The following is a 12,255-nucleotide window of genomic DNA, read 5'->3' as shown; positions in this document are numbered from 1 at the left end:
GAGACGGGGTTTCACCGTGTTAGCCAGGATGGTCTCAATCTCCTGACCTCGTGATCCGCCCGCCTCAGCCTCCCAAAGTGCTGGGATTACAGACCTGAGCCACCACGCCCGGCCAGCGAGACTCCATTTCAAAAAAAAAAAGAAAGAAATTTAACAGTTTGGTGTGCATTCTTCCACATCCTCCTTTTCCACACCAATACAAATATCATATATATATACACATGCATCTAAGTTTTGGGGTCTAAAACTGGGATCATGCAGTATCATCACCACCTGTGCACATCCCGTATCAACATCATAGCAGCCATTCCAGATTCAAAGATAAAGATCGAACTCATTCATTCACATTATTCCCTATCGTAGATACAATAAATACAATTTACTCTCTTACTGATACACACTCAGGCTATTTTTCAGATTCACTTTTTTTGTTGTTTGTTTGTTTTTATTCTTTTTTTGAGACGGAGTTTCGCTCTTGGTGCCCAGGCTGGAGTGCAATGACGTGATCTCGGCTCACCACAACCTCTGCCTCCTGGGTTCAAGCGACTCTCCTGCCTCAGCCTCCTGAGTAGCTGGGACTATAGGCATGCACCACCATGCCTGGCTAATTTTGTATTTTTAGTAGAGACGGGGTTTCTCCATGTTGGTCAGGCTGGTCTTGGACTCCTGACCTCAGGTGATCCACCCACCTCGGCCTCCCAAAGTGCTGGGATTATAGGTGTGAGCCACCACGCCTGGCCAGATTCACCCTTACAAGCAATGCTATGATACAATAACTGAATGTGCTTCCTTATTGCACTTGTGTTTTCATTTATTTCTACAGGATAATTAGACTTCCAGCATTAACCACTCGTGTTCATTTGCCATCTGAAATTTCTATTAACTGTCTATCCCTACCTGTTGTAATTCTTTCTTTAGGTTTCCTCATCAATTTGTAAGAACTCTTTGTGTATTATGTATAATATCCATTCTTGCTTTATGCACCATATTTTTTTCATGCCCATCATTGACATTTTTTACTTTACAGTTTCTTTGTCATATAAAATGTTTGGTTTTAATGAAGCCAAAATATATATATATAGGACTAGGTGCAATGGCTCATGCCTGTAATTCCAGCAGTTTGGGAGACTAAGCCAGAAGAATTGCTTGAGCCCAGGAGTTCAAGACCAGCCTCGGCAGCCATAGCAAGACCTGGTCTCTACTAAAAGTTAAAAAATTAGCCAGGTATGGTGGCAGGTACCTGTAGTCCTTGCTACTTGGGAGGCTGGGTCAGGAGGGTTACTTAAGTCCAGGAACTGGAGGTTGCAGTAAGCTATAATCATGCCACTGCACTCCAGCCTGGGTGACACAGCAAGACCCTCTCTCAAAATATACATACACATATGTATCATGGATTCCAGATTTCTTGCCTTACATGGTTTCTCCTACCACAAGGTTGTACAAACATTCCATCAATTAATTTTCTTGGGAATTGTTTTACTTTTTTATATTTTTTAAAATGTAAATGTCTTTGAACACGGATACACTGCCCAACTCCTTTCCTACTGCTGTGCTCTGGACATACCACCCTCACACAGCTGGGCAATATGGCCAGCCTGGTGGAGTGAAATAGGAATTCAACTTTTGTTTTGTTCTAGATGGATAGCCAAACATGGTTGATTGAACTGGAAATCTCAGTTTCCAAATACCCTCAAACCTGTTTCTGAATTCTGTTGTGTTAGTAAGATCTCTCTCTCTCTCTCTCTCTCTCTCTCTCTTTCTTTTTGAGACGGAGTTTCGCTCTTGTTTCCCAGGCTGGAGAACAATGGCGTGATCTCAGCCACAAACTCTGCCTCCTGGGTTCAAACGATTCTCCTGCCTCAGCCTCCTGAGTAGCTGGGATTACAGGCATGCGCCACCATGCCCGGCTAATTTTGTATTTTTAGTAGAGACCAGGTTTCTCCATGCTGGTCAGGCTGGTCTCAAACTCCCAACCTCAGGTGATCCACCCACCTCAGCCTCCCAAACTGTTGGGATTATAGGCGTGAGCCACGGTGCCTGGCCCCTTTTATTTATTTATTTATTTTTTGGAGACAGGGTCCTGCTCTGTTGCCCAGGCGGGAGTGCAATGGTGTGATCATGGCTCACTGCAGCTTTGATCTCCTGGGCTCAACTGACCACTCCCACGTCAGCCTCCTAAGCAGATAGAACCACAGGTGCAAGCCATCACGTCTGGCTAAGTTTTGTATTTTTGGTACAGATAAGGTTTTGCCATGTTGCCCAGCCTGGTCTCAAACTCCTGGGCTCAAGTGATCCACCTGTTTCAGCCTCCCAAAGTGTAGCGATTATAGGTGTGAGCCACTGCACCCAGCCATTATTACTTTTTCTTAAAAAAATATACCCTTAAATGAAATTTTACTTGTTCTGTACTCACCAGCACAACAATTCCGGCAACAATTGCTATCACCACAACCACAATAACAGCAATAACACCAGCTTTTAGACCCTGCATTGAGAATTCAGGTGCTTTTTCATCGACATAATAAATTAAAGTTTGACCAGGATCCAGATCCAGTTGTTCCCCATTTACTCTCAGGTCCATTTTCTTAGAATGAAACAAGGATTCACCTTTAACCTGTATTGAAAAGGAGAAAAGGAATTAAAAATATTTAAGAAAACAAACCATGGTCACATATAATTACATACAAATTGTATGCCAAAGGAACTGCTGCCAAGAATCTTTATGGTTTTAGTGATAACAATCTAATCTATTGGAACTTTAAAAAACTGTTTATTACAGGAACCTTTCAACATACACGGAAGTAGAAAGAGTAGTGCAATGACGCCCATGTACCTATCACCCAGATGCAAGGACATCAACACACAGCCTCTCTTACTTCATCTTTTCTTCCTTCTATCCCTTCACCCCCACCCAGATTATTTTGAAGCAAACCTCATATTTCAGCAGAAAATACTTCACTATAATACATTAAAGTTTAAACAAAATATTTTAATCATACCAGTTACACAGTCTTTTTAAACAAACTCTTATTTGTGTAAATTATAAATATCATAGGGGAGCATATATGTACAAACTAAGTAACTACCAAGTAGATAATAAATAAGAATTATAAGAAACAGAGGAGATATTTTAGGCAGAACAATTTGATAAGAGGCATAAATACACAAACAAGTAAGATGCATGTGAGTGACAGGCAGGACAAAATTAATGGCAGCAGCAGAACCATTTGGTTGATCTATAAGTGGAGAAAAAGGTGATGAAATATATTTAATTCATTGAGGCATGATAGACTACATTCCTGAACCAGGAATAGAATAAAGAAGATTATACTCACATCTTTTTCAAAATAATAAGCCACATCAGCTATGTCCACATCATTCTGAGTTTTTTGAGAAGAATTTTGAACCAGATCAATAGTGATAACATTATCCTCATACTGGGGAAAAAAAATTGAATAATACAAATTAATACTAATATAGTCAAAATCATTTGAAAATAACATTATTTGAGAATCAGAATAGTCAGTGTTTGATTTTCTGTAATCTACATGCATCGCTGTTCCTTTCCATTAGTGGATAATTAAGTTGATCATTAATCGAGAAATCTTTGGGAGGTCTCTAAATCTATCAAAGGGAAATAAGACAGCCATGAAACCAAACATAATTACAATGCACAATTTTTCCTAAGAGAATTTTCTTATATTGAAAAGGTTTTTAAATAAGATATGAAAGTATTTTATTTGCATTAGAACTACTTTAAAACTCAAATACTAAAGAAATGCAAGGTAAGGCCGGGTGCGGTGGCTCATGCCTGTAATCCCAGCACTTTGGGAGGCCGAGGCAGGCGGATCACCTGAAGTCGGGAGTTCAAGACCAGCCTGACCAATATGGAGAAACCCTATCTCTACCAAAAAGACAAAATTAGCCAGGCATGGTGGCACATGCCTGTAATCCCAGCTACTAGGGAAGCTGAGGCTGGAGAATCACTTGAACCTGGGAAGCGGAGGTTGTGGTGAGCCGAGACCACGCCATTGCACTCCAGCCTGGGCAACAAGAGCAAAACTCCATCTCAAAAAAAAAAAAAAAGAAAGAAATGCAAGGTAAAATGCAGTATGCATTTACCATGTTGTTTTTAAAGAGTAAAAAAAGTATATTCTTTCTAAAGAGTCTTAAATAAATTCATACTGCCTTTAAAGAGTTCCATCACACTATTCAAGTTTCTTTTTTTTTTAAACCAGAGTTTAAAGAGTTAAATAGGGGCTAACTGGTTAAGGACCAGTTCCTGAAAGCAGAGAAGATGAGAGCTCCGGTAACATCCTAAAGTAAATATGCACCAAAACCATATTTACCGAAAGTTATTTTGGTGCATATTTACTTTAAGATGTTACTGGAGCTCATCCACAAGGACAGGTTCTCCAGGAAAAGAAAACCCAAATGTTTTAGGGATACTAAGAGATACTACATTTTCTTTAGGAGTAAAACTAGGCTTTTCAAAGGCTATGGAAGGAAAACAACGATAACCGAAAACAACCGGCTGGGCTTTGTAGCTCACACCGGTAATATCAACACTTTGAGAGGCTGAGGTAGGCAGATCACTTGAGCCCAGGAGTTCGAGACCAGCCTAGCCAACATAGCAAAACCCTGTTAACACTAAAAATACAAAAATTAGCTGGGCATGGTGGCGCGTGCCTGCAGTCCCAGTTCCTCAGGAGGCTGAGGCACAAGAATTGCTTGAACCTTGGAGGCAGGGGTTACAGTGAGTGGGGATCTTGCTACCACACTCCAGCCTGGGGAACAGAGCAATAGTCTGTCTTAAAGAAACAAACAAACAAAAAACAGTAACAGGAAATTCACATTAAGTACCCAAGATCTTAAACTGTTGCTCTAGTAAGTGTATTTAACCACCACTTAAATCACTGGCTGTCCTTATACTCAAAACATGCTGTCTCACCAACCACCTGCTAAAGCTCACTTATTAAAAAATCATACCAAAATATTTGTGATAAATTTTGGATCCAGTTGATAACGCGTTTTGATCGCCTCCTCAAGTGCACTGTAAAGAATTTAAAATCTGTATTAAAAAAATATGTTTGTACCACACAACAGTAAGAAGCACTACTCTTAAAGCAGATAGCTCATGGTGTAGAATTGTCATTCAAGTTAAAATTTTTCTGCCATTTTGCAACTATCATAATAATAATTGATTCAGGCTAGAATCATCCATTGATATTCAAACTGCTGGGTGCCAGTTTAATTAGAAAAAGAACATTTACTTAATATCCAAGTATCTGCCCATAGATTACTTATGGATTACAAAGGGAGAATGGTAACTTCACAGTGGAAAAACCTGGTGGATACCACTTTAACCAAAGTTTACATTACTAGTAAAGGGACAAGCTGACATCATGCAACTCCTAATGTGAAGTACTACAAAGGACACAAGATAGCATAAGTAGCTTTCCTGTCAAAAATGCATAATGTGTTTTTAGTTAAGAGGAAACATCAAGGCCCGGGTGAGGTGGCTCATGCCTGTAATCCCAGCACTTTGAGAGGCTGAGGTGGGCGGATCACCTGAGGTCAGGAGTTCGAGACTAGCCTGACCAACATGGAGAAACCCCGTCTCTACTAAAAATACAAAACAAAATTAGCCAGACATGGTGGCGCATGCCTGCAATCCCAGCTACTCGGGAGGCTGAGGCAGGAGAATCACTTGAATCTGGGAGGCAGAGGTTGCGGTGAGCCATGATTGTGCCATTGCACTCCAGCCTGGGCAACTTTGTTAGGAAACTCCAACTCAAAAAAAAAAAGAAGAAACATCAGACAAATCACAATTTGAGGGACATTATATATAACAACTTGCCTATGCTCTTCAAAAATAGCAAGTTCATGGAAGACAAAGAAAGGCCAAGAAACTGTTCAAATATTAAAAGAGACTAAAGAATCATGACAACTAATGTGATACATGATCTTGGACTGGGTTCTGAATCAGAGGGGAAAAAGTACCACAAAGGACAATATTGGGAAAATGGGTACAATGTGATACAATGTTAAATTTCCTGGCCTGGTGCGGTGGCTCACACCTGTAATCCCAGCACTTTAGGAGGCGGAGGTGGGAGGATCACAAGTTTGGGAGTTCGAGACCAGCCTGGCCAATATGGTAAAACCCCATTTCTACTAAAAATACAAAAATTAGCTGGGCGTGGTGGCAGGCGCCTGTAGTCCCAGCTACTTGGGAGGCTGAGGCAGGAGAATAGCTTGAACCCAGGAGGCAAAGGTTGCAGTAAGTTAAGATCATGCCACTGCACGCCAGCGTGGGTGACAGAGCGAGACTCCGTCTAAAAAAGAAAAATTCCTAAATTTGATTGTTGTATAGTGGTTTATATAAGAGAATGCCTTTTGTTCTTAGGAAAAAATACACTAAAGTACTTAGGGATAATGGGGCCTGATATCTACAACTTGCTTTCATATGCTTCTGGGAAAAATATTTCTACATGCATAGATACACTGATATAAAGCACACACACATATTCATCCATACATACATATATAAAAAGTAAATATGCCAAAATGTTAATTGGTGAATCTGAGTGAAGTGTATTCCTGGAATCTCTGCGTTATTCTTGTAACTCTATTTCAAGTAACTTTGTTTTTCAGAAATATGAAAAAGCATTTAGACTTGGCTTTTCAAATGCTGTAGGATGGAAGATTTGAGCCACCAATTGCGCAAGAATAATATGATGCATTTCATCGCACTTACGTCCGCAAACTTTGAACATCATAAGGTTTTTCTCTTGCTTTGTGTTTTAATTCAATGATGATCCAGCTATAAAGTAAAAAGACAATGTCAGTTGACTATAACTCAGTCTTTTATACTATTTTCCTAATAAGCTAATACTAAAATTCTTGAATTATAAGGACTAAGAGAAAAAAAATTTATGCAGTAGCTATTCCCATAATTTATTCCCTTACACATCCTTCATAAAGGACACACCCAGCAGGGAACACCCTTTCTAATACTGACCCTCTGTTCTCTGGACACAATACATAAGGTTACATGAAGTCAAGGTTTAGCTGGCAGTGTTGTGCCCTGTTCAACTGAAAAGATGAAAAGGCATGAAAGGGCCAGGCACAGTGGCTCACACCTGTAATCCAGCACTTTGGGAGGTGGAGGTGGGTGGATTGCCTGAGGTCAGGAGTTGGAGACCAGCCTGGCCAACACGGTGAAACTCCGTCTCTACTAAAATACAAAAATTAGTCAGGTGTGGTACAGCTGCAGTCCCAGCTACTCAGGAGGCTAAAGCAAGAGAGTTGCTTTAACCCAGGAGGCCGAGGCTGCAGTGAGCTGAGATTGTGCCGCTGCACTCCAACCTGGGCAACAAGAGTGAAACTCTGTCTCAAAAAAAAAAAAAGAAAAGAAAGGGCACAAAGAGAAAATTGACAAGGAGGCTCCAGAAGACCAAAATAGAAAAACAGGAAGTGCCCACTTTGGTCCTCACATCCTTTCCAGTTTCTAGTGCCTTCCAATGAAGTCTTTTTTTGCTTAAGCTAGCGTGAGTAGGTTTCTGTTCCTTTTCATTAAACAATCCCTAAAGCATATCTCACTTTTAAAGCACAATAAATGAGCAAATACATAGGTTAAATTACATACATTTAATACTAATGCAACTATGAAATACTGAATAATGTTAAGGAAAGATATAAAAGAAAAATTATACCTAGTATGCTACCGTTTACGTAAAAATAATAAAACAGATACATAACACATTCATCAACTATCTCTGGAAGGTTACAGAATAATCAATAACGTCAATTCTATGGAGGTCCACTGGGTAGCAGTGGAGACTGGAATAAGAAGGAAGCTTTTCACTGGACACTCTTATCTTCTGAATTCTAAACCATGAAATCGTATTACATAATCAAAAATAAATTTAATTAAATGAATCTGAACAGCATGAAAACAAGTAGTATAGGCAACCCCACTCACTAGGTTCTCACTCGCTCAGAGCAGGTTATTTCAGTGTCCTTGTCAGTTCTTCTGACCCCAGCAGTGTTCACACACCAGCACGTGGAGGTGCCGTTGCACTGCTTGGCCTTAAAGAGCCCGCTCTCATCGCAGTCAGGATCGTAAAGGCCATCATTGTTCTGGAGAGCCCCTTCAGGTTTCGCTCTTCTCCCAAGTTTTGAGCCGTTCATTTCTGCCTTCATCACCAAACATTTGGCAGCCACTGAAAAAGAAACCTTAATGCCAAACTGAAAAATAACCGATTTCATGATTACAGGAAAAAAAAAATTAACTATAAAGTTCCAGGGTCAAAGATTATTTGAAACTTATGTGTTCCCACACTTACTTTATAACATGATTCAGATTTAAGCCAATAAAACTCTTTCCAACTCAAGGCACATAAATTAAAGAAGTATTAAGTCAAAATAAAGCTTACAGGTAATAAGGATATTTTACTCACGCTTTGAGCAAAGGACAGTATTTTGTGCACCAATCGAAGTACACTGGCATTGACCATTGTCATTCAAAAAGCAGTTTACAGCCAGCTTGTAGTTTTCACAGACACATTCTAGAAAATTTAAAAAAACAAAAAAACTACTTTAAAATATGGATCTATTAACTCTCATGTCCCAGCTAAGTTATATTGCAATAATAATGCCTTAAAGTTACAAGGACACAAAACCTTAAAAAGTGGTCCTGAAAGTTTTATTTTTCAGCTATAGACTACTTCCTAAGTGCCTGGCACTTGCAAAAGTCTGCATACTGTATACAGATGCATAGTTTAATCTACATGCATTCCTGTTTTGATTTTTTTTTTTTTTCTTTTTGAGATAGGGTCTCACTCTGTGGCCCAGGCTGGAATGCAGTGGCACAATCTTGGCTTACTGCAGCCTGGACCTACTGGACTCAAGTGATCCTCCCCCATCTCAGCCTCCCAAGTAGCTGGGGCTACAGGCATGCACCACCATGCCTGGCTAATTTTTTACTTTTTGTAGAGTCGGGGTTTCGCTATATTGCCCAGGCTGGTTGAACTCCTGGCCTCAAGCAATCCTTCCACCTCAGCCTCCCAAAGTGCTGGGATTATAGGCATGAGCCACTGTGCCTGGCCTCCTGTTACAATTTTTTAAAACAAGAACACAGCTCTCCAAACATCATTTATAGCTTTGTCTTTGTGAAACTCCCAGTCTTAGCTCTTTCCTCACTCCTGTCCTGCTAAATAACATCCCTGTTAGTCACAGCCTTTTTTTGTTTTTCTTCTTGAGACAGAGTCTCACTCTGTCGCCCAGGCTGGAGTGTAGTGGTATGATCTCAGCTCACTGCAACTTCCATCTTCCAGGATCAAGCGATTCTCCTGCCTCAGCCTCCTGAGTAGCTGGGACTACAGTGGTCCGCAACCACGCCTGGCTAATTTCTGTATTTTTAGTAGACAGGCTGATCTCAAACTCCTGACCTCGTGATCCGCCCGCCTCGGCCTCCCAAAGTCCTGGGATTACAGGTGTTAGCCACCGCGCCCGGCCTTTTTTTGTATTTTTAGTAGAGATGGGGTTTCACCATGTTGGTCAGGCTGGTCTAGCATTCCTGACCTCAGGTAATCCACCCACCTCAGCCTCCCAAAGTGCTGGGGTTACATGCGTGAGCCACCATGGCCAGCTGTTACTGACTCTTTTACAAAAAAATCAACAATTCAATTCTAGGATCTGCAAATCTTCACCTTCTGTCGCTCTCCCACCCCATTTTCTTAAATGAGGGATGTTTCCTTTGGGGCTTAACAAGAATATATTCAATCTTTAAACCGTTTTATATCTTAGAAACATTACACTTTCAACTGCAGTTATAGTCATCTCTGTAAGTGAGTTTCCTAACTAAATTAAATCCTAGTATCTGATTTGGAGAGTGATACTAAGCAGCCTATTCTGGGTTATTGATGTCAGTTTAATAGTTTTGTCCTTAACTACCTCAAAAGTTCATTTAACTGCGAATTGGCAAGACTATCTAATTCCTTTTGTCTAGTTAAAAGCGCACAATCATTAAAACAAAAACTATCTCCTCAGTTCAACTGAAGAGGGAAAAAAAGAAAAAGATAGCACGACAAACCAGAATTTTTATATTGATCCTTCGTATCCCAAGTACTCTAAGTTGATGCCAACTTTTCCCTGTTCAAGTTATAATCGATATGAACCACCTTTAATCTGCCCAACACTAAATTCAATACTGGGGTCACAAAAGGGGAAAATACAGCACTTGCTCTCAAGCGTTTAAGTCTTCTGCAGCCCCATCCTGTACATGTTTGAAACACATTGTTCATCCCTAAGGGGCGTGAAATTTAAATCAGACCAGTCAGGTGCAGACTTCGAGAACAAACCTGTAGTAGCTATGACCACTTTAAAGCAATTTAACATTAAGTATGTAGTCCCAGATTGAAGCTAGAAAAACATGAGTTGACTAAACTGCATTACTTTGAGAGTATAATTACTGAATTTAGGCCACTCCGTTGGTGAAAGTATAAAAGCCCTTCCAGAGAGCTTTGGCAAACGCCACTCCACTTCTAGGCACCATCTTACAAATAAATCAAGAGATGCCGGAGCTGTGGCTCATGCCTGTAATCCCAGCACTTTGGGAGGTCCAGGTAAGAGCATCACTTGAGCCCAGGAGATGGAGGTTGCAGTGAGCTGTAAATGTGCCACTGCACTCCAGGCTGAACCACAGACCGAGACACTGTTTCCAAAAAAAAAAAAAAGAGAGAGAGAGAGAGCGCGCGCGAACCAGCAGCCAAGTTGTTTATTCCACAGTTAAGCCAAACTACATGTCTAACATTTGAATAATGGTGCAACATACCAGTCACCATTTTAAATCTTATTTTTAAGGCCGAATGTGGCGACTCATGCCTGTAATCCCAGCACTCTGGGAGGCCCAAACCGACTGATCACTTCAGCCCCGGAGTTCGAGACCAGCCTGGGCGACATAATGAGGTCTCGTCTCTACAAATACAAATATTCGGCGGGCGCGGTGGCTCACATCTGTAATCCCAGCACTTTGGGAGGCCAAGGTGGGTGGATCAGCTGAGATCAGGAGTTCGAGACCAGCCTGGCCAACACGGAGAAATCCCGTCTCTACTAAAAATACAAATTAGCCGACCGTGGTGGTGCATGCCTGTAGTCCCAGCTACTCAGGGGGCTGAGGCAGGAGAATCGTCTGAACCCAGGAGGCGGAGGCTGCAGTGAGACGAGATCGCTCCGTTGCACTCCAGCCTGGGCAACGAGCGAAACTCTGTCTCAATAATAATAATATGTAATAATAAATAAACACAAAAATTAGCCAGGCATAAAGGCTGAGGCAGACTGATGGTCTGAGGTCGGGAGGCAGAGTCTATAATGAGTCAAGATCGTGCCCTTGCACTCCAGCCTGGGCGACAGAACAAGGCTGTTTGAAATAAAAAAATAAAATAGGCCGGGCGCGGTGGCTCAGGCCTGTAATCTCAGCACTTTGGGAGGCCCAGGCGGGCGGATCACGAGCTCAGGAGTTCGAGACCAGCCTGACCAACGTGGAGAAATCCCGTTTCTACTAAAACTACAAAAATTAGCCCCGGGTGGTGGCCCGCGCCTGTAATCCCAGCTACTCTACTCCGGAGGCTGAGGCAGAAGAATCGCTTGAACCCGGGAGGCAGAGGTTGCAGTGAGCTGAGATCGTCAAGCCTGGGCGACAGAGCGAGACTGAGTCTCAAAACATAAAATAAAACAAACAAATAAATAAAAAGAAAGATATACCTAATTATTAATTATGGGATTCTCAAAATTCTGGGATTATAGGTTTTTACTCTTTACGGTTATTGTTATTTCTGCGTTCCCTACAATAAGCTTGGCATTACTCATATGATCCTTAGAAAAGGGAAAACACCCACACGCCCTGTGTAGTCCAGGCCGCCTGGCGCGCGCAGGTGCATAGCGGCCCTGGAGGCCTCCGTGCGGGCACCTGTCCCCGCCTGAGGCCCACATCCGGGGCCCGTTGTCAGTGACAAGGACAAGGGCAGGCCAGCTGGTCCTTGTCGCAGAGACTCCGCCACCGGCTGGGGCTGTTTTGGAACCCCAAGTCCGCCCCGAACGGAGGAGGTCCGTGCGCCAGGGCGCGAGGCACCGGTTCGGTGGCCGCAGGAAACCCTGGACGTGGCCACTCCGTTCGCCACCTGTCCCCCGCCTCCGCCCCGGTCCATTTCCCTACCGAGGCGAGCAAAGCTGCAAAGTGAGGCTGCTCCCCCG

The 12,255-nt window shown here is 42.1% G+C and overlaps 1 protein-coding gene across 1 annotated transcript in view; it reads right to left on the bottom strand.

Moving 5' to 3' along the window:
* The window catches only part of EPCAM (epithelial cell adhesion molecule), a 17,223-nt gene extending 5,014 nt beyond the window's left edge, over positions 1-12,209 (bottom strand). The window contains exons 1-7 of the mRNA XM_011981597.1: positions 11,905-12,209; positions 8,463-8,596; positions 7,985-8,225; positions 6,758-6,823; positions 4,990-5,053; positions 3,336-3,437; positions 2,414-2,614 (exon numbers count right to left, since the gene is read on the bottom strand). Coding sequence (XP_011836987.1) covers positions 2,414-2,614; positions 3,336-3,437; positions 4,990-5,053; positions 6,758-6,823; positions 7,985-8,225; positions 8,463-8,596; positions 11,905-12,209 — 1,113 coding nt within the window. The remainder of the gene's footprint in view (positions 1-2,413; positions 2,615-3,335; positions 3,438-4,989; positions 5,054-6,757; positions 6,824-7,984; positions 8,226-8,462; positions 8,597-11,904) is intronic.
* Between the last annotated feature and the right edge of the window lie 46 nt (positions 12,210-12,255).

This window comes from Mandrillus leucophaeus, unplaced genomic scaffold (genome assembly GCF_000951045.1).
Source record: "Mandrillus leucophaeus isolate KB7577 unplaced genomic scaffold, Mleu.le_1.0 Scaffold229, whole genome shotgun sequence".
Lineage (NCBI taxonomy): Eukaryota > Metazoa > Chordata > Mammalia > Primates > Cercopithecidae > Mandrillus > Mandrillus leucophaeus.
The sequence above is the reverse complement of the archived record's forward strand: the minus strand, read 5'-3'. Positions and strand labels throughout refer to the sequence as shown.